Below are 20,929 nucleotides of genomic sequence, written 5' to 3'. Positions count from 1 at the left end.
AGCTCCCTGTAACCCGCTGGCCGTCAGGAAAAGCCCCGCCCCTGGGAGGGGCCTGGGATGGGTGGGGTAGTCTTAAGACTCCCGTTCTCAGGCCTGAAGTCTCAGAAACTGCAAGTTCTTGGGACAGATGGCTCTGACTTCATGTCCTTGTCTCCCTAGGTTTTTGGACATGACCCCAACACATGCTCTTTAGGGCTCTCTTAATTCATGACTCATTATTCACTCCAGCAAAGCTAGAATCTTCCTTCTTCCATCTCTCCTGGGCCCAAGAAATGCAGCTGAACCACCTGGGACAAGCCTGAGTCCCCTTCTGCGGTGGCCAAGGACTGTCTCTCGCCTTGAAGTTTGCATTTGGAGGTAAGGATTGGGGGCTGGAGCACTGTCAGTGCAGAAGTCTGGCTGGAGGCTGAGGGGTGGGGGAAGTGGAAGGGTGAGGGCGGTGATGGGCAGGAAGAGTTGGAGGTTTGAAACGGGGAGGAGGAAGGGGTCCAGTGGCCTTGGGGCAGGGTCGGAGAGCCGGAGTGATAATAAACAGGGTTAGAAAGCTAGAGAGAGAGCGAGGGACGGTTCTTGAGGTGGAAAGTGGTGAGGACCGTAAGTTACAAGCCACTGAGCATGTAATGTAAAGGGGGAGCAGAGGTACAGGAAGAGGAAGATGGCGGCTTGGGGACACTGAGACATATGAGGTGGCTCTGGCTGAACTGGGGAGAGAGACCTGTCACAGGTTGGGAATGATGCCGTGAACTGGGAAGAAAGTACGAAGACTGCCCCCTCTCTCTGCCCCTCAGCTGCTTCTAGCTATGGAGGGACAGACCCTTGGAAGCAGAGGCCTTTCAGAAAAGCCTGCAGCCACCAGCCCAGGTCTGTCCTCGCTGGGTGCTGTCTTCATTCTCCTGAAATCTGCGCTGGGGGCTGGCCTGCTCAACTTCCCTTGGGCCTTCCACAAGGCGGGTGGAGTGGCCCCCGCCTTCCTGGTGGAGCTGGTAAGACCCTGGGGAGTGTTTGGGGGGGGGCAGGGGTCTCCTGGAGCAGGACCTTCTACAGAGCTGCCCGTCTTAGAAACTATATCTGTGGGGTTTGATTTTCTGACCTGCTCAGCTCAGGAGAGAAGATAACCCTCAGGCAGAGAACAGCCTCTACCTGCTGAGGTCTGCTGCCAGCCAGGGCTGGGGAGGATCCAGTGATCCTGGCATTTCAGCCGGGAGGAGGCTGGGAAGATGCAGTCTCTGAGCAACTACCTGGTCAACTGGCTTCTCTTGCCTGCTGGTCTCAGCTCCATAACCAAAGCGTCAGTCCATGTGCAGATCAGATCAGGACTAAGACTCCCTGTGACACCCGCACACCAAGCTGGGCCAGGCCCCCCTCGATGTCAGAGGCCTTCAGCCACAGCTGCGGGTTGCACGGAGCCTGAATTCCCTTTCCAGACAGTCCAGGGGCTGAGTGTCCTTGGAGAAGAGCTGCTGATAAGCGCGGCTTCATTTTGTTTGCAAAGATCCTTCTCCCTGGCTGATGGGAGCCGCCGTGTTTTGTGGTAAGCTCTTTGACGGACATTATCTCAAATGATTTTTTTTATGACAACTAGCTGATAACAGGCGGTTCTAACTGTTTGTGAGCCACAGAGCCTTTCGTGTTCTTTTGGAAACTGCCAAATTCTGGGCTATGTAGTGTCGGCCGAGCACTCGCTCTGGCATTGGAGGGCTGACAGTGTGGGCTCTGTTCCCATAAAGCTTATTCTAATAGGGAACTCAGATAAGATACAAGAAGTCAAATAAGATAGTTTCAGACGGTGTGTAGTGCTCGAGGGTCATGTGACCGAGCAATGGCATGATGTGGGTGGTCAGGGGAGGCCTTTCTGAGGAGGTGGCGTTGAGCTGGGCCCAGGGGAAGTGGAGGAACTGGTCCAGGCGCATGCGAGGGGCAATAGAGCTGTGTTTGGACCCATGCAGCAGAAAGGCCGCCCTTCCCGAACAATGAGGAAGAAACTTCCTCTCCCGCCACAGCGTGTGAATGATAAAGCAGGTGGGGCTGCAGGAGAGGGGGCGTGGTCTGGCCCAGATATGGCCAGTCCAAGGGTGGCAGGCCAGGCTGTGTGGCACAGCCGTGGGTCCCCACTCCTCACGCTTTGTGCAGCATCACCTGGGCACCTTGCCGAAGTGCAGATGCTGACCCAGCAGGGCTGGGTGGGCCTGAGACTGCAGTTCTACGGAGCTCTAGAGTGACAGGGCTACGGCTGCTGCTGACGTGGCTTGCATATGGTGCAGAGTGGGCTAAAGATTCCTGCCATGAGCAGACTGGAGGAGAGGGGACGCAAGCACAAATAAACGGAAACTCTAGTCAAAGGAAGGAATCAGGCTGGTCATGGGCGCCCCCACCTCCAGCGTTTCCCCTCCTCTTAGCCAGCAAGATGTCTGTCCCTGTCCCTTTTACAAGGCCCCAACTTGAACAGAGGGAGCATTTAAACATCCTACCACTGGCAGGTTGGTGGTGCAGGGTTATAGGTCTTGCCCCCGTTAGCATTAGAGGATTCCTGATATTTAATGAACCCCAACCCTCTCTAGGAGCTGCAGAGAGTTGGAGCCTGGGTACAGGGTGCTAAGGGCCCTTTGCTGTCCTGCTGCTCAGGGGCTCCCTCTGACCCTCCCTCCCTTCCCATTCTCTTCATCCACAAATATCTACGTAGTTCCTGCTATGCGCTGGGCACTTCTATGGGAGCTAAATGGTAAGCAATAAAAGACACAGTCCCAGACTTCACCGGGCTTGGAGTCTGTGGGTGAGAGACCTCTGTAATATATGTACAGTTGTGAGCATGTGTCCTCGGGCTGCAGGACCAAAGGACCATAAACCAGGGAGGTTAAAACAACGGAAGTATAACCTCTCACGACCCTGAACACCAGAAGTCTGAAATCAAGGTGTCAGCAGGGCCCTGCTTCCTCCAGAGGCTCTAGGAAAGAGTCCTTCGTGCCTCCTCCAGCTCGGTGGCCCTGGGAGTACCATGCCATATGGCCACATCACTCTAATCTCTTCTCCGTCGTCACACTACCTTCTCTTCTCTGCGTCTTCTCTTTTAAGGCCCGTTGTCATTGGATTTCAGGCCCACCCAGATTATACCGGTAAAGACCCTTTTTCATTTAATGCCATATTTATTACTTACAGCTGCAAAGACTGTGCCCAGGAAGTCACTCACACAAGTTCTGGAGCTGAGGATGTGGCCTTATCTTCTGAGAGACCACTATTCAGCTTACCGCAGGCACAGATGTGCCCAAGAATGTTACACTGAGTGGACGAAGCCAGATACAAATCGTGTGAAATTAGAAAAATGTTAGATTAGTGGTTTCTTCTGGGAGACAGGATGGGTACAGAGAGTGATCGGGAAGTGGCAGGAGGGGACATCAGGGGTGTGGTAGTGTGTTCTGTATCTCTTAGGGGTACGCTTGTTGTACCTCTTCCAGTTGATGCCTTTATACAGGTAACACACAGCCCATGCAATTTTTGAAGAGTCATTTAGATGCTGGGTTTCTGATGCCTCATTTGTCCAACTGGGTAGAATGGTATGAATCCCAGATTCACAGATTGACAGAGAGCAAGGCCTTGACAATCCACCCGCTTTGCAGCTCTGGTTTCAGGACAGGAGGGGAGCCCCCAGGCTGCAGGCAGCTGTGACTTCTGCAAGTGAGAGGCCCAGTGGAGGGGGCCATATTGAAGTCCCGGGAGCAGCTGGCTCGGGCTGTGGTGGTGGGCGTGCCCTGGCCCACAATCCTCCTCTGCAGGTCTCCTTGGTCTTCTTGATCAGTGGGCTGGTCATCCTGGCTTATGCTGCCTCCGTCAGTGGCCAGGCCACCTACCAGGGCGTGGTCGGAGGGCTGTGTGGCCCTGCCATCGGGAAGCTGTGTGAGGCCTGCTTCATCATCAACCTGCTCATGATCTCTGTGGCCTTCCTCAGGGTGATCGGGGACCAGCTCGAGAAGTGTAAGTACCTTTACTGGAGTGGAGGGTGGCCCCAGGGTTGGAGCCTGTTATGCTCCTGGTTAATGAGCAGGACATGGACACTGGGATGGCAGAGACCAAGACCACCCTGAGCTCCTAACATCATAGGGAAAGGAGGCTTGGAATCAAGGGATGCCGTAGCTGGGATGTCTAATGGGGTCAAATGTCTAGTGGTTTTACAAATGGGAAAGTGCAGTCAACTACAAAGAAGCCCTCATGAGAGATAACCAGTAATGTCTTAAATTTTGGGATGTTGAAGACTTGCAACGCATTAACCTCGAGCACCTTGGCCTCTAAACCCCGCCCCTAACAATTTTCCTCTAAGCACTGCTTTGGCTGCATCCATTTTCATTTTTATTCTCTTTAAAACATTTACTAACTTTCACTCCGATTTCTTCTTTGGCTCATGGGATGTTTAGCATTGTGGTTTGATTTCTAATTATTTGGGCATTTTCATAGGTTTTGGTTTCTACCTTAATTGCATCGTGGTCAGAGAACACACTCTGCGTAATTTCAGTTTTTAGGCATTTGAGATTTGTTGTATAGCTCCCCACATATTCCATCTTGGTGAGCGTTCCACGTGCGCTGGAAGGATGTGTATTCTGCCATTGTTACATGCATTGTTCTAGGATTCTCTATCAGGTCAAAGTGGTCCAGCTTTGACCATATCATCTTCCACAGCCTTGTTGATTTTTTTGGTCTAGTTATTCTGTCAGTCTGAGAGAAGATTATTAAAATCTCCATCTGTGATTGCAGATTTATCTATTTCTCTCTTTAATCTGTCCATTTTTTTGCTCATGATTTTTGAAGCTCTGTCATTAGGCACGCACACGTGAATTACCCTTTTATTATTGTGAAATAATACCTTGTCATTAAATCAACCTTCTCTGCTATGAATGTAGCCACTCCAGCTGCCTCAAGATTAGTGTTTGTGCAATATTACTATTCTCGTCCTTTCACTGTGAATCTAACTGTGGCCTGGGATTTTAAAATGCATCTCATGTAGACAGCATATGGTTGGGTCTTGCTGTTTTATCATCTCAATGACCTCAGATGTTTAACTGGAATGTAATTATTGATATGATTAGACTTCAGTCTACCATTTTGCTATTTCTTTTGTTTGTTCTGTCACTGGAACCATGCATGAAAAGGCCCCTGGCTTTGGAATACTGAAATAAAAGCGTCCATGTTTTGGGCACCACCCTTATCCCAAAAAGCATCGAGGTTGGTAGATCTGAACCTCGCGGTGGGTAAACGGGTACAAAAATGTCCTGCTTGCCAGTGGCAAGTCGAGATCATGTCAGTTTCAATTCTGGTCATCTGGTAGTGATGCTGTGTGAAGGATTTTGAGGTTGCCTTCAGGCTCAATAGCAGAGCGCGTGAAATGAGTAGAGCGTCGATTAGAATACAGGCCATCTTGGCTCTGCATTGACTAGAGTGGAGAGAGCATTGTTTGCATGTTTCTGGTTAGGTATTTGGGGATGGGTCTTTCTGTAGGCAAGTCCAAGCTTCTTGATAAGAGGGCTACATAGAGGTCGGGGAAGTCACTGCATGTACTGGGTACAGATGACTTGACTATAAGTGACTGGTACTGAGGACATCAAGGACATCCTAGAAAGTGTGGGTTCAGGACAGAGTGGGTGTAGCCCTGATGTCAGAGCTGGGGTTTCCTGGCTGCAGGAGATGCAGATGGATAAGCAGGGCTGGCACCCCATCCCATGCCACCTGGGGTCTGTCACTCACTGAGATCTCTGGGTGCCTTTGGTACGTACCTTCTCCTGGCGTCTCTGGCCCAAAACGCTTGCTCCGCCATCCCACGTGGGTGCCTTTGTCCAATGACCACGATGTGGAACTGTCCCTCTGTGTGGTTTTAGTAGAAACAATCTATTTTCCTAAGGGGTTTCTTTGTATGCCTGATTTTATTGAGAACAAAGAAAGGGCAGTGCAGGTATCCCCAAGTGGGCCGTGACCCAGCTCTCAGCCACCCCCCAGTCCGGTTGCAAGGGGCCGCCTCACTTCACGGGTTCTAGCCCCAAGCCATCTCCCCTTTGCTCTCCTCGCCCCAATCTGTCTTATCTCTGATGTCAACTTCAAATTCTCCATCTTACTGTGGTGGAATGAAGATGGGCCCAGGGTTCTCTGGTGTTCCTTCCACCGCGAGGTCGGTGGGGTCTGTGCCCCTTCTCCGATTCAGGGTAGACGCTGATGGCTTGACTCAGCAGAGTAGGGCAGATAGGACACCATGCCAGTTCCAGGCCTGGCCTTTAAGAGAATGGGCACTTTCCACCTTGGTCTTCAGGACCCCCAACCACCATGGGCTAGGCTACTGAGGGGTTCATATGGAGAGGCCTCAAGACTACAGGGAAGGCCTGGCTGAGCTCAGGTGTCCCCACCAGGTACCAGTTGTGGATGGAGCCATTGAGGACCCTCCAGAGCAGGCTTCTCACCAGTCAAATACACCCAACTGACCCTAACTGGTCCCATGCGGAGCAGAAGTGGCCAGCTCAGTCCAGCCCAATTCTTCATCTCCCGTTGGAGGCAGAAAATAAAGTAGTTGTTCTGGGCCACCGTTTGGGGTAGTTTGTCATGGAGCAGTGACAGTGTGGTGGCGCTGATGCAAAACAGCTGGGCTCTCCCCAGCCCCAGCCCCACAAAAGCCACCCCAGGCCCCAGCTTGACCCCACATACCCACTAAGCTCTTGAGCAGAAATAAAAGGATCTTTTGCAAGAACAGAAGGACCCAGGTGCCTCGAGGTCAAAGGTAGGTCATTTTGTCCCCTTCGTTGCTGGATTCCGGCACTTAGAGCGGTGCCTGGAGGATCTTGAACGTCTATTGAATGAATTCCTATAGCGGGATTCCTTCCTTTGTGGTGGCACGAGACAGAGTCCCTGTCAGGCTTGTCATTCCATCCCTTTAGACTCACAGGACTGACTTAGTACCCATGACAGACCCCGCCCAGGGACTGGGAGCCTGGAACACGTGGCGGGCGGCTGGGGGAAGGCTGTGCAGGGCTCACTGCAGGTCCTACCTCCTTCCCGCCAGTGTGTGACTTCCTCCTGTCCAGTGCCCCGCCGGCCCTGCAGCCCTGGTACACCGACCAGCGCTTCACCCTGCCCCTGCTCTCCGTGCTGGTCATCCTGCCCCTGTCCACCCCAAAGGAGATCAGTTTCCAGAAATACACAAGGTATGCGCTGGAGGTGCTTCCTGGCAGGGAAGTGGCTCAGACTGGGTCCTTGCCGGCTGGCAGCCTTTTCACCTACCTGGGACAGGAGTGCTGCCAGCACTGGCCTTCCTATTCGTAGGAGGGGGAAAAAGATTAAAAAATACACATATGTGTACATTAAAAAGTACACGTATGTGTGATAGAAAATAGAGATAAGCAGAAGGGAGAACTACCATAATGACATAATTTGCTTCTGACATTTTGTTATTTCATTATTACAGACTCGATATGCATGCACACACGTGCACATGCAAGCACAGAGAGAGACACAGACATACGCACCCTTTTACGATCTGTGGCTTTATGTATACTTTTGAAAAAATAAAGCCTGATAAAAGGATGCATGCAAATTAGCAACCCGCCTTTCCCTATTGTGTTGAGAGCAACAGTGGATTTTTCACTTTGGAAATAGAGAAGTGAGCAGGGGGCAGGAGACCCAAGCCCCCTCGGTGTCCCCAGCCCTTGCCAGTCTCTCTTGTCACATTCGGCCAAGACAGGGGTGCACCCTTGCCATGAACGGTGTCCCGACTTAGATGCCAAATCTGAGTGGCTGTGTGGCTGTTGGAGAGACAGGGGCTCCAGTAGCTGTCACAGCCTCACAGGTGCTGGCCCCGTTACAAACTCGACAAATCTAATCTCTGGGTCTGAGAACCGCCCTGCCTGAAATGAACTTCCTGCTGTCCCCATTGTGCAGAGAAGGAAATCGAGGCTCAGCCGTGAGAACTTTACCTGACGCTGGGGTGGGCAGAGCTGGCATTCAGACCTGACCCCACTCTGTGTGGCTCCCAGGCCCTGCCTGGCAGGGCTGGTGTCCCTGTGCGTTTCTGATCACTCTCTATGTGTTAGCATCCTAGGCACATTGGCTGCCTGCTACCTGGCCCTGGTCATCGTGGTGCAGTACTACCTCGGGCCTCAGGGCCTTGTTCGTGAGCCCCGCCCTGAACCGAGGTGAGTCTGAGAGGACGGCCTCTCATGGCTTCCTGAGAGCTGTAAGGAGATCCTCGAAGGAAGGACACTTGTCCTCCCCCATGGTTTGCACAGAGCCCTGTCTCCTCTCCTTGAAATCTTCTATGTCTCTGATGCCATAGGGCCCAGCAAAGACCCCTCTCCTCCTTCAGAATGGACACAGCTGTTGCTAGTAAGTGCAGGGACAGGCCGAGGATACCAAAGCACTAAACGCCACATTAGCTTAAGGCTCCTAGGCTGTTGCAGAAGTGTCCCCACAGCCTGGAGGCAGCAGAACTGACCAAGAAGAAAGACACAGATGCCAGGCAGAGGGAACAGGGATGCACAGAGGCCTGTGGCCGGTGTCGCCTGACCAGCTTGAGCAAGACCGAGAGTGGGGGTTGAGGGTGCCCTGTGGGGACACGGAGCTGCAGCATGGACTTCAGCTTGCTGGGAAGCCACTACAGGGTTTTGAGCACAGCTGGGGTTTAAAACCAGATCTGCTAGTGACAGACCAGCTCCATGAGTGTGTGACCCGTGACGTCACCCAGGCCCTATGCCACCATGCCAACATTCTTAATTATTGTTGAACAAGGGACCAGCATGTTCAGTTTGCACTGGGCCCCACGAATTATGTGGCCCCTTCTGGTTGATGGATTGGAAGTGGAATGTGAGAGAGAGAAGAGTCTAGGGTGACTGAGCTCTGGGCCTGAGCACTGGGAAGGGTGGTGGTGCTGTCCCCTGGGATGGGTAAGATGGACAGGAGCAGGTGGCTAGGGAAGAAGGTCAGGCGGAGATGTCAGGTAGCCGGTCAGACCTGTGTGTCTGGAGTTCAGAGATGCCTGGGCTAGAGAGAAATGTGATTGGGACTGGCCCAGAGATGGCATTTAAGGCCAGGAGCTCGGGCGCGACAAGCACTCAGAGCCCGCGGTGCTCCCTCTGGCACTGCGGGGTGGGGCAAGTAGAGGGGAGAAGGAGCTGGGGAAAGACCGAGAGGGCTGGGGTGTTAGGAGGACGTGTTAGCTTCCTGGAGCTGCTGTGACAAATTACCGCAGACCTGGCGGCTTAACACAACAGAAATTTATCCTCTCTCAGATCTGGAGGCCAGAAGTCCAGAATCCAGGTGTGGGCAGGGCCGCACTCCCTCTGAGGCTCTGGGGGCGGCTCCTCCTTGCATCCTGCAGCCTCCAGAGGTTACCACAGATCCTTGGTGTTCCTTGGTTGACAGAAGGATGCCTCACTCTGGTCTCTGCCTCCATCGTCACAGGCCTCGTGCGTCTGTTTTTTCTCTTCCTATAAGGACACTAATTGTTGCATTAACATTCAATGGACTCTGGTTCATATGACCTCATCTTAATGTAACTAATTGTATCAACAGAGACCCTCTTTCCAAATAAGGCTTTATTCTGAGGTTCCCAGTGGATGTAAATTGGGGGCGGGAGACCAGGGGACACTAATCAACCTAGATTCGTGTCAACTAATAGATAGAGGGCATTAGAAGGTGGTTCTCAGAAGTCAATGAACAAGATTTCAGGAAGGTTGGTGTGATTGCCACCACATGTTGCTCCTGGGTCGCATAGGACTGAGCATTGGACGTCAGTTTGGCCATGTAGGCCACTGGTCACGTGACCAGCTTGGTCCGGGCAAGAGAAGAGCAAAGGCCCAGGTGGACTGGGTTCAGGAGAGAGGAAAGGAGGCGGGAAGGAGTTTTTCTGAGTGGAGGAGGAGAATGGGCAGGAGCTAAGCGGGGACAGCCCGTGTTTATACCGATAGGATAATCCTGCAAAGAAGGAGAGACCGTTGATGGATGTGCCGATCCCCGCTGATCTAAGGCCTGCAGTCAGTCGGCGGAGCTGGTTCCTGTGCTCTGGGGACTCAGCCCAAGGCTGGAGCTCAGACCATCTCGTCCACAGGGCTGGGAAGGGACAGCACATATGGGCTCAGAGGACACAGGCAGCCATGCAAATGGAGTGTTGCAAACAAGGGTACTTTGCTCCTGGTTGCTATAGGAAGCTGGGCATCAGGAGACGGTGCTGTTGAGCAAAGTCGGAGCCCTGTGGACGAGATGGTCTGACGAGGCGGGGCTTGGCTGAGGCGTGTGGTGAGAGTCAGCTGGTACATAGCACAGAACAGGAGACACCACTGTGTTAGAGTCCTGTGGCTGCTGTGACAAATTACCATCAACTTGCTAGCTTAAAACAACACAAATTTATTAGCTTATAGTTCTGCGGTTCAGGAGTCCAAAATGAGTCTCACTGGGCCAAAATCAAGGTGTTGGCAGGGCTGTGCTCCTTTTTGGAAGCTCGAGGGGAGAATTCGTCTCCTTGCCTGCTCCAGCTTCTAGAAGCGCTCTCATTCCTTGGCTAACGGCCCCTTCCTCCATCTTCAAAGCCAGCAATATTTTTTCTCTCTGACCCTACCTCTGACCTGACCACAGCTAGGAAAGGTTCTCTGATTTCAAGGAATCATATGATACATTGGGCCTAGATAATCCAAGATAATCTCTTCATCTCAAAGCCCTTACCCCTTAATCACATCTGCAGAGGCCCTATCGTCATGTCAGGTAACATGTTCACAGGTTCCTGGGATGTGGACCTCTTTGGGGGCCGTTATTCTGGTACAACCAGGAAGCCCTGATTCTATAGCAGGTGCTGTTTATATCCCACTCTACTATATGCCCCCAAAGGTGCCAGAGGCTGGCATCTAGAGCTGCTCGTCAAAGGAAGCTGGAGGGCCACCATGCCAAAAATTCTGCCCCGTGCACACTTCAGTTTTTTAGGCAGCTTGGACAGAGGTCAAACCATCCTTGCACTTTGGGAGTCTGTTTGATGGATGCTGCCTGTGGTCCCCAGCCCCTGACCTCAGTGGGAGCTTCAGAGGGAGGTTGGGAGTTCTGCTAGCCACGTCCCACTGAGTTCTGCCTGTGTAGAGAATGTCAAGTTACCAAAATGTCAGCACAGATGTATTTAGAAAGTACAGCATTGAACACGCATCCTTTTCCATCCCCCCAAACCTGGTAGTGAACATAATAATTAAAAAATACTTAACTGTCATGCTTCGTTACACCTTCCTAGTATTATTTAAAATTCATCTTCAAGCCGAAAGTTGTTTTGAGTTTAACTTTTTGTAATAAACACCTGTTCTCATCTGTTTGCAGTCCTTCCTCCTGGACCTCCGTATTCAGTGTCTTCCCCACCATCTGCTTCGGATTTCAGGTAATCTTAGCATCTGTGTTGAAGAGAGTGGCCTTTGCAGGCTGTGGTGACTCCCAGCTCCCTTGGGAGAGTATGGCCTCCCTGTCAGGAGAGAAGTTTGAAGACTTGTTCTAGGATGCAGAGGGTTGTCTTCTGCAGATAGTGCCTGTGGGTTGGCTCCTGGGCTCAGTGAGGTGTGAATTGCCATTAAAATTGGGAACCCGGCCCCCACTGACAGCCAACAGCAGCAACACAGTGGTTGAGTCCAGAGTAGAGGGTGGGGATCTGGCATCTGTCCCCTCCCCTGCAAAATCCTGACATGGCTGTTGCCATACCTGGAGGCCCAGAGCTGCTCACTTCCTCATGCAGAATGCCTGGTGGATTGTGCCCCAGGGGTCTTGCTGCCTCCTCAGGAGGCTTGCAGGCTAGGAGGGTTGGAAGGTATGCAAGTGGCCACATGGCAAGGATACAGGACAAAATATACAGAGTTTCTGAGAGAGTTCATGGAGTGAGGATGGGTTGTGTGTGTGCAGTCCAACAGAGGGGCTTCTGATATAGCCCTGGGTGGGGCAGATTCAGAGACACCCTTTTTTAGGCATTGATGACTGAAAGCATCTTGAAGAATGTGGGAAGAGGCCAGGTGAAGCGGGGGCATTCCAGCTAGAGAGGACAGCTCAGGTGAGCCATGGAGGGGAGAGGGTCCTGGGTGCAGCTTGAGAGCTACAAAGGGCTTGGCTAGGTGGGTGCTCCATGGGGTGCCGGAGGGTGCTGTAGAGGGTAAGGGCTCTGCTCCCTGCATCTGTCGCTCTTGGGGTTTTCCAGGCTTCTAGCAGGTGGCAGCTGACTCCATTCTTTCATTGTTTATTTTAGAAAAGATTCGTCTGTCTCGTTCTTAAAAAAAACCTATCTACCACACCAAAACAAAACAGCCCCAAAGCAAAATCAAGTTCTCCAGGGAGTGTGGTTCAGGACTGACGATATCTCAGCAAAGCCTGAGGTTTTCTTCCTTCCTCCACCAACTAGCTCCTGTTTCTGTTCTTCGTCTTGCATTTTCTTTGAGAAATATTTTTCGAAAAACCCTGAAACGTTTCCATTTTTCTTCTTTATAAATGAGTTGATTTAGCAAGCCACTTACAGGAATTTCTCACATTTCTTCTTGCACACCCAATATTTTGAAAGATCCAAAGTGATGATTTTGCTGTCAACTGTTTGGATGTAGTTTAACCATCCTTCTCTCCCAAGCTCGAGCACCATATGGTGCGGCAGGCTTGTGCTGGGGGAGGGGGCGCTTTCCAGAAGCTTACGAGAGGTGCCCCCCTCACCTTTGCTTCATTCAATTCTCCTAGCAACCGAGGCCTGAGCTGCGGTTTCCAGGGACAGGGGATGTGGCAATGGGGAGTTGGGAAAAGATATAAATTGCAAGGGCATGGGTGGGGCTGAGGCCAGAGGCATGGCTGCCAGGATCCTGCTTGGAGACTCAGGAGTCTGGGGGTAAGGAGAGCAGGTGTAGACGAAGATGGGTGAGGAGTGGGGCAAGGCTGGGGAAGGGGAAGTCACCTGTTGTCATAAGGAGCTCTGAGCTGCTTCAAATACCCCCCTCCCCTGGGACTCTTCTGCCGTTGGTTTTTAAAACAGCTTTATTGAGATATTACTCACATGACATACCCATTTAACGTGTATAATTCAGTGGTGTTTAGTATGACCACAGAGTTGTGTAACCATCGCCACAGTCAATTTTTATTTTATTTTATTATTTTATTTTATTTTTTTTTAGGTGAGGCTCACAGATTGCAAGGACCTTGTCAGCTTACAATCCCTTACTTTTTATTTTTTATGCCTACAGCACCTGGTTTTCCTAGATGGTCTCCCATCCAAGTACTAACCAGGCCCGACCCTGCTTAGCTTCCGAGATCAGACGGGATCAGGCTTGTTCAGCCACAGTCAATTTTAGAACATTTTCATCACCCCCAAAAGGAAATCTGTACCTATTGCCAGTCATCCCCCATCCCCCTCATCCCTCCCGCAGCCCGCGACAACCACGAATCTTTCTGTGTCTGAGGGTTTGCCTGTTCTGGACATTTCATCTAAACGGAGTTCTCCAATATGTTGTCTTTGAGTCCGGCTTGTTTCACACAGCATCATGTTTTTGAGGTTCATCCATGTTGTAGTATGTGTCAGTATTTCATTCCTTTTCGTGGCTGAATCATATTTCACTGCGTGGGTAGCACAGTGTGTTTATCCATTCTTTAGCCCATGGACATCGGGCTGTTTCCAGTTCTTAGCCAGTACTTGCGCCTCTGCCCTGCCTTCCATCACTGAGGAGTGGAGAGCCTGCAGGCAGCAGGCAGCATCACAGACGCTGTCCCAGCAGGGCAGCACTGCCCTGGGGAGATCTGCTTTATTTCCCCCATAAAACCAATGGAAACATAAACCAGGAGTCTTGGGACAAACAGAGGAAGAAGGGCAGGGCTCCATCGAGCCACCGCCAAGCGTATTCCCCATTTCTAAACTGGGGAGACAGGAAGGAGAAGCACTGATCCTTAGAGTTCCACTGCCAGTTGGTTGAGGGTTACCAGGGATGTTAGGGCCCCACTTGTCTGGCTGAGCTGGCCGGCAGACCAGTCAAAGAAGACCCAGGGCAGAAAGCCAAAGGTGCATTGGCTCCCTGAAGCGAGTCTGTCCCTGAGGTGTGTGTGAACTCACCTGGGCTGGCTGCCACCACCATGAGAGCTGGAATCAGGAGAATGTGTGCTCTGTGGGGCTGGGGACCATGTTGGGCTAGTTTATGTGGTACCCTAGACTTGCAATGAGTCAGACTGATAAGCATTTGAGTGCTGGGGAACTGGGGTTGGGTGGAAGGCAGACCCGTGGTTGCGGGTGGGCTACAGGGATGGGTAAATGAGTAACCCATGGAGTGTTCTTCAGCTGTGGGCCAGGCATGCGTTTGGCATGAGTGAGGTAGCTGTAGTCCTTGCCATCATGTAGCTGACGGTCAAATGCTGAACAAGCAAACCCAAACCTGCTCACACTGGGGGCACAGGGACACATGGGAGAGGAGCTTGGCCCAGATGGGGAAGGCTTTCCTAGAAGATGAGTACGAGCTGACTGGACCAGGAGAGATGCATTTTATAGTTAAATTTGTATGGCAATATAATAAGTACATATAAAGTATATAAATCATAAGTATGTGTTCTCCCATGTAACCATCACTCCGGTTAAGATATAGAACAGTATCAGCCCCCTGAGGGGCAACCACCCCACTCACAGCATGATTTTATTTTCTGTCACCGTAAGTGGTGGTTCTTAAGTGGGGGATGATTTTGTCCCCCAGAGGACATTGGGCAATGTCGAGACATTTTTTTGTTGTAACAAGTAGAGACAGATGTCCCCAGGGTTGAGGCCAAGAATGCTGCTCATTATCCTACAATGCACAGAACGCCTGCTAAGTATCAGTAGGGCTGCAGTCGGGAACCCCTGTTCTGGCTTGTTTGGCTTATAACTTGAACTTCTCATACATGGAAACATTCTTTTATGTCTGGCTTCTTTTGCTGAACATTAGAGCTGGAGTTTCTCCCACGTTGAGACGTGTAGTGTGTTCATCCCTTTTCAGTGCTGTGTAATATTCCACCAGATGAATATCTGGTGATTTACTTATGCCTTCTATTTTTGGTAGACATTTGGGTTGTTTCCTATATTTTGAGACACTGATACTTTCTAGATCACTCGAAATGATTCTAATGCCAAACTGGCCCGAGTCCCATTGTGCCCTGCCTCTGTCTTCCAGTGTCACGAAGCTGCTGTCTCCATCTACTGCAGCATGCGCAACCAGAGCCTGTCCCACTGGGCCCTGGTCTCTGTCCTGTCCTTGCTGGGCTGCTGCCTTGTCTATTCACTGACAGGTAAGGAAGGCCCTGCCTGGGGTGTGCTAGGCGCAGTGCTACACAGTTGGAGTGCCTTCACTCATTTAATCCTTAACATAGGAGAGTCCTTATTTCATAGATGAGGAAACTGAGGCTCAGAAAGCTTCCATGGTTTTCCCAAGGTCTCCCATCTAGATGTGGCAAAGCTGAGACCCTGACCCTGGCCCAGCTCTCTCCAAAGCCCCTGCTCTTGCACACCGTGCCTCTGCTCTGCTGCAATAATGACGGTCATCATGGTGTTACACGTGGGTCATGGTTTACAAAATGCTCTCATGTATTCAGTGGATTTGGTGCTTACAAACCTTTGCTGTAGGCGGGAGGGTCTTCTAAGGTGATGGAAGTATGGCTCAGAGATATGCTGTGACATGCCCAAGGTCACACAGCATGCCCTTGACTGCCCACCTTGTGGCTCCTTGTTCTTTCGCCCGTTCATTGGAGCCTCTGACTCAGGAAGCCCATGGGCTACAGCGAATGTGTCAGGTGCCCTAGATGCCTGTGGTTACCTAAGAAATTTGCTGGGTGACCTCCGTTGAGCAGGGCCGGCCTGTCAGTCTGTGGCCCCTGGATTGGAGGGCCATGAACCGGCGATTGAGAGTCCCCTCCAGACAGTTCAGGTCCAGGGCCAGCAGGATCATGAGACCAAATGAGTCCTTGGTCAGAGAAGGGTGTCTCAGGACGGGGGACCAGGATGCCGAGAGGCAGTGTTGGGTTGTGGGGACGGGGCCTGGCGTGCTGGACCTGATTCTGTGGTAACTAGCTGTCTATGTGATTCTGGCAGTTGTTGACGCTCTGGGTCTTGTTTTTCCCCATCTGGAAAATGGGTGCACTGCCAGCTACCTCCTTTTTTTTTTTTTTTTGCAGTAGAAAAGAAAAGTTTTATTAGGAGGGAAAGTACACTTCCAGATGTGGAAGCGGGCCTGAGCAAGAGAAGCGTGGCTCAGAAGGCCCTGGCTGCCTTCTTAAGGTGCCATAGGCATGGGATGGACAGGGCATGGAAGGCATCGACACGGTTTTCAGGGCACTGTGTGCGTCAGTAAATGCCCATTCTGCAAACGGGCCGCTCACGCCAGCACAGTGAGCCATGTGAAGGAAGGATGAAAGAGTTTTGCCCAGCGGGAGATTTGAGTCAGAAGAACAGCGTATCACATAGGCTGAGGACAGGAAAGCCTTGGGAAGTGGCGGAATGGGGACCTGTTCTAGAACCTTCCATCAGCTCCTAGAGAAACCTGAGAGGCGGCGGGAGGCAGGCGCCGCCAGGGTGTCAGAGTTGGGGGGGGCACGGCACTTTCTCACCAGCTCTCCTGGCTTCCGCCCTCTCCACCTCCCAGGCCTTTACGGCTTCCTGACCTTCCGGACAGATGTTTCCGCGGACATCTTGATGTCCTACCCAGGCAATGATGGAGTCATCATCGTCGCCCGAGTCCTCTTCGCCGTCTCCATCGTGACCGTCTACCCCATCGTGCTCTTCCTGGGGAGGTGAGCCTGGCTCGCTGGGGACACCGCCCAGCGCAGGGCACCGACATTTACTGCGATTTATGGCGCGTACCCAGCACTGCCAGCTGGTGAATTTTGGGAACTACAGTCACCTCTGTGTCATAGAGAAGGAAACAGGGGAGGGAATTAGGTGATTGGCCCAGCATCGCCCAGCTGGTAGTGTCAGGACTGAAGCCTGGCTCCCAGCCTACCCTTGAGCACCCACTGAGTCACTGGCCCCTCACTGTCAGCTGCCTGACATGGACTGACCCACCTGAGAGCTGCCACAGTCCCCAGGAAATAAGCTCCTGGGGTGGTACGGGAGCTCGCCAAGTGGGCGGGGCAATGGAGAGGGGACTAGGGGGCCTCCGATGGTAGGTAGGCGGGCGCGGGGCTGAAGCCCTTGGGAGTGTGTGTGCCTCCAGGTCAGTGATGCAAGATTTCTGGAGGAGGAGCTGCTGCCAGGTGTGTATGCCCAGGGCCCTGGCCAACCCCTCGGGCCTGGGGGTCCGGATGTCACTGACCGTCCTGTGGGTCGCCATGACGCTCGCTATGGCCCTGTTCCTGCCAGACCTTAGTGAGATCATCGGCATCATCGGCGGCATCAGTTCCTTCTTCATCTTCATCTTCCCAGGTGAGGCTCCCGCTTCCCCGGCCTCTCGCCTGCTCATCCTTCCCCCCACCCCTCTGCAGGGAGTACCCATGTTGGGGGTCAAGGCTCGGGAGGGTAGGAGCCCCCACATAAGTAGGATGGCTCCCAGCCCTGTTTACTGAGCCAGGCAGGGGCTGGGGGCTTTATAGACCTTCCCTTGTTAAACGTCTCAGTGGCCTTCGATGGACGCGCCCGGTGGAGCTCCATTAGCATCCCATCCTGCAGATGAGAAGACCAAGGCCCAGAGGCCTCCTGGGTGACACAGCGAGTGTGTAGCAGAATCAGCCTCTCAGCGTTGCCCACCTCCCACTGCTACTGCTCACTGCAGGGTTTTGTTTACTTTTTAAAAATGTTTTCAATTACGTGAGATTCATGTGGTTCAGAGGCACCGCATGAACGTCCTCCTCCCACTTTGTCCCCTGACCCAGGAGCAAACACGGTTTTCCTGATGGTTGGTTTGTTAGGAAATCTTCTCAACGTTAATGAGCAATGAGATGTTCCGGTCCAAATGGCCTGAGGGTCATCCCGGACTGGGAAAGCCAGAGGCCAAGGCTAGTGGGTGTGCCCGGAGCAGGAGCTCTGGAGGGGCCGCGGGAGCTCAGGGCAGACACCCCAGCTCTGCTCTGCCCCTGGCTCTGGGAAGCGCTCTCACATGGCCGTGTTGAGGTCGGACAGCCTCCTCCCTTGGCCTCCCGGTCCCGGGCTGCTGGTTCAGTCATGCTTCCCTGGGTTCTGAAACAGACGTTAAGTTAGGCTCAGTGCCTAGGTCTTGGGTCCTGGGAAGGACCAGCTGGGCCAGATTTGGGAAAGGGGCGATGCCATGGGAGTTTTAGGCAAAGCTCCCCGGCTTCAAAGCCCAGCAGAACTGTTAAAACATAGAAAAATAAAAAAGAAAGGAAAAGGTAACAACGGCAGCTACCAGTTGTTGAATGTATCCCAGACGTCAGGCCCGAGTCTGGCCCTGAACATCTCATCACAGAGACCCTGGTGCGTTGTCATTGTCATTGAAAGACTCAGGCTTGGAAAGGTCGAGGTGTTAGGGAGATGCTGAGCTGGGACCCCACAGTGGGGCCCTTAGCCACCGTACTGTGCCTTGTCACAGGCAGGGCAAGCCAGGGGGCCATTTTGGGCAAAGGTCTTGCTGGCCCCTCGGGTCTCTGGGGACTGCTGGGTGATGCCTGAGCTCTCACAAGCTCAGGGCTGCTTTGAGTTTGACAACAAAGTGGGTGGAGTGACCCCCTGTCTCTTTTGCAGGTCTGTGTCTCATCTGTGCCATCAGCACCGAGCCCATAGGGCCACGATTTAAGTAAGTAACTCCAAAGGAGGGTGACAACTTGGCCCCAGAGTGAGGAGGACGGGAATGGTGCAGATGAGAAAATGGCTGGCCACAGGGGCGCGGCCACGTCCACCCAGAAAGAGGGTCTGAGCCAGGACTCGAACCCAGGCCAGCGACAGCGGGGGCCTTTGATCTTTCAGTCTGTGCAGGGCCCTCCCTTCCACTCTGAGGGGTGTGATTGGAGCTTTATGTGGATTTAAGGTCTTCCCGACAAAGACCCTGTTTGCAAATAAAGTCACATTCACAGATTCCTGGTAGACGTGAATTCTGGGGACCACCATTCAGCCCAGTACGGAAGCTCTGGAGTTACAGTGGCCATGGACTTGGGTCTCACCTGCAGGCCAGGGCCTCTGTCTCTTCTCCCCAGTCACCTTGAGCCCAAGCTTGGTTTTCCCAAAGCAGCGGCCTCCGCTTGGGTCCCTGCTGGGTTGAGAAGAGTTTTCCTGGACGTCTGTAAGCCTGCCTGGGGCTGAGAGCTGGACCCCGATTGTCTGGGGGCCCCCTCCATGGTTCATTCTCTGGAGCTTTCTTTGAAGTCCTGCTGCTTTTGTTTTGTGCCTTGATCTAAACTCACAACAGTTTTGCTGACGGGCTTTCAAGATATTTTTAATTCTGGAACTGCCTTAGGGCCTGCTGCTCCCTCAGAGCTGCTCTGAGGAACACTGCAGCTTCTGGTCGCACTCACCTCGCTCTCCCGCGACAGATGGGTGGGCGTTTGTGGCACCGAGTTGCGCTCTGAGATGCTGCTTGACTAGAGATGGTCTTTCCATGACAACGGATCCTTGCGGCCTTCATTAACAGGGCCAGAAATATCTCTGGCAGCCCCGCCGTTTTGTAGGGATCTTATTATCATGTCTCATGGTCTGTGCCATCTCTCCTGGTTACACCGTGAAGCTCGCAGACGTGGCTGCGGTGCTGCGGTGGCCGCCAGTTTCAGCCACCTCTGCCTCCCGCGTACTCGTCTCCTCGTCGCTGTTCTGATCATGAGCGACTTAGGGCTTTCTTCTCCTTCCTCATTTTCTGGGGGGGCTTCCTCCCCTCACCCCAAAAGGGAAAAGAGCAAGAGGGAAGGGAATTTGAAGCCAGTGTCTCTCTCCCCCCATTTCTTTGGCTGGGGGGGAATGAGGTTATAAAATATCAGATAGAATGAGAGGCTTTTTAAAAATTGCCTTGGGTACTTTATTCTCCCTGACTTGAAACCTATCAGGTCACGAAGGAGGCTCTGAATTTTTTCCATATTGACGACACTACTGGGCTTCAAATAATGTTTTCTGTGTGTGCTTGGCTTATCTGTGTAAAACTCCAGAAAAGTGTGTGTTGACATAGATTTGTTGACTTGGCAGGTGCTGCTTGGAGGTCTGGGGAGTGGTGTCCGTGCTCGTGGGCACCTTCATCTTCGGGCAGAGCACGGTGGCAGCTGTCTTGGAACTCTTCTGAGGGGTGGCCCATGCCTGAGCAGGATGGGGCCTCCATGGCATCCACAGGCCACCCTGGGACGGCTGCCTGGATCCAGCTGTGAACCAGTGTAATTCTATTATATATAAAGATGCTAGAAAACCAATACCTTCTGTCTTCACAGGCTGCTCATTGAGGCCTCTGCCTCAAAGGGTTTCTGGTGCAATGGGGAGGAGAGCGCTGGGGCTGCCATAACAAATGATACCAACTGGTGGCTTAAAACAGCAGAAATGTATTCTCTCACAGTCCTGGAGGCTCGAGTCAGAGGTCGAGGTATCAGCAGGGCCAGGCTCCCTCTGAAGGCTCCGGGGAAGGACCCTGCTTCTTTCAGCTCCCGGGGTTGCTGGCAATCCTTGGTGCTCCTTGGCCGGCAGACACATCATTCCAGTCTCTGCTTTCATCTCTACATGGCTGTCTTCCCTGCGTGTCTGTATCCAAATTTCCCTCTTCTTAAAAGTTCGCGAGTCATTGGTTTAGGGCTCAGCTCAATTCAATATGACCTCGTCTTAAATTACTTAATTAGGGTCTGCAAAGATCCTGTTTCCAAATATGGTGACATTCACATTCTGCTGAATATTTCTGGGGTACACAATTCCACTCATGACAGGTGGGGCTGAGTCCCAGAGAGCCCTGCTTTGGGGCGCCAGGATCAGAGACATGGGGCGAGGGCAGTATGCAGCGGATGGGAGCCCAGAAGGGGATTTCAGGGGCTGTCCACTGGGGATGCAGGTGGATTCAGGCTTGTC

General features: G+C 52.4%; 1 protein-coding gene across 1 annotated transcript; it reads left to right on the top strand.

The window, feature by feature from the left end:
- The first annotated feature begins 800 nt into the window (after nucleotides 1-800).
- Nucleotides 801-20,196, top strand: SLC38A8 (solute carrier family 38 member 8). The gene is made up of 10 exons (XM_006926715.2): nucleotides 801-983; nucleotides 3,768-3,966; nucleotides 7,028-7,169; nucleotides 8,055-8,156; nucleotides 11,311-11,368; nucleotides 15,132-15,246; nucleotides 16,596-16,743; nucleotides 17,166-17,374; nucleotides 18,647-18,698; nucleotides 20,072-20,196. The coding sequence occupies exons 1-10, from the start codon at nucleotides 801-803 to the stop codon at nucleotides 20,163-20,165; spliced, it is 1,302 nt and encodes a 433-aa protein (XP_006926777.1). The 3' UTR covers nucleotides 20,166-20,196.
- The last annotated feature ends 733 nt before the right edge of the window (nucleotides 20,197-20,929 follow it).

This window comes from Pteropus alecto, unplaced genomic scaffold (genome assembly GCF_000325575.1).
Source record: "Pteropus alecto unplaced genomic scaffold, ASM32557v1 scaffold7, whole genome shotgun sequence".
NCBI classification, from domain to species: Eukaryota; Metazoa; Chordata; class Mammalia; order Chiroptera; family Pteropodidae; genus Pteropus; species Pteropus alecto.
This window is presented reverse-complemented; position numbering and strand designations above follow the sequence as displayed.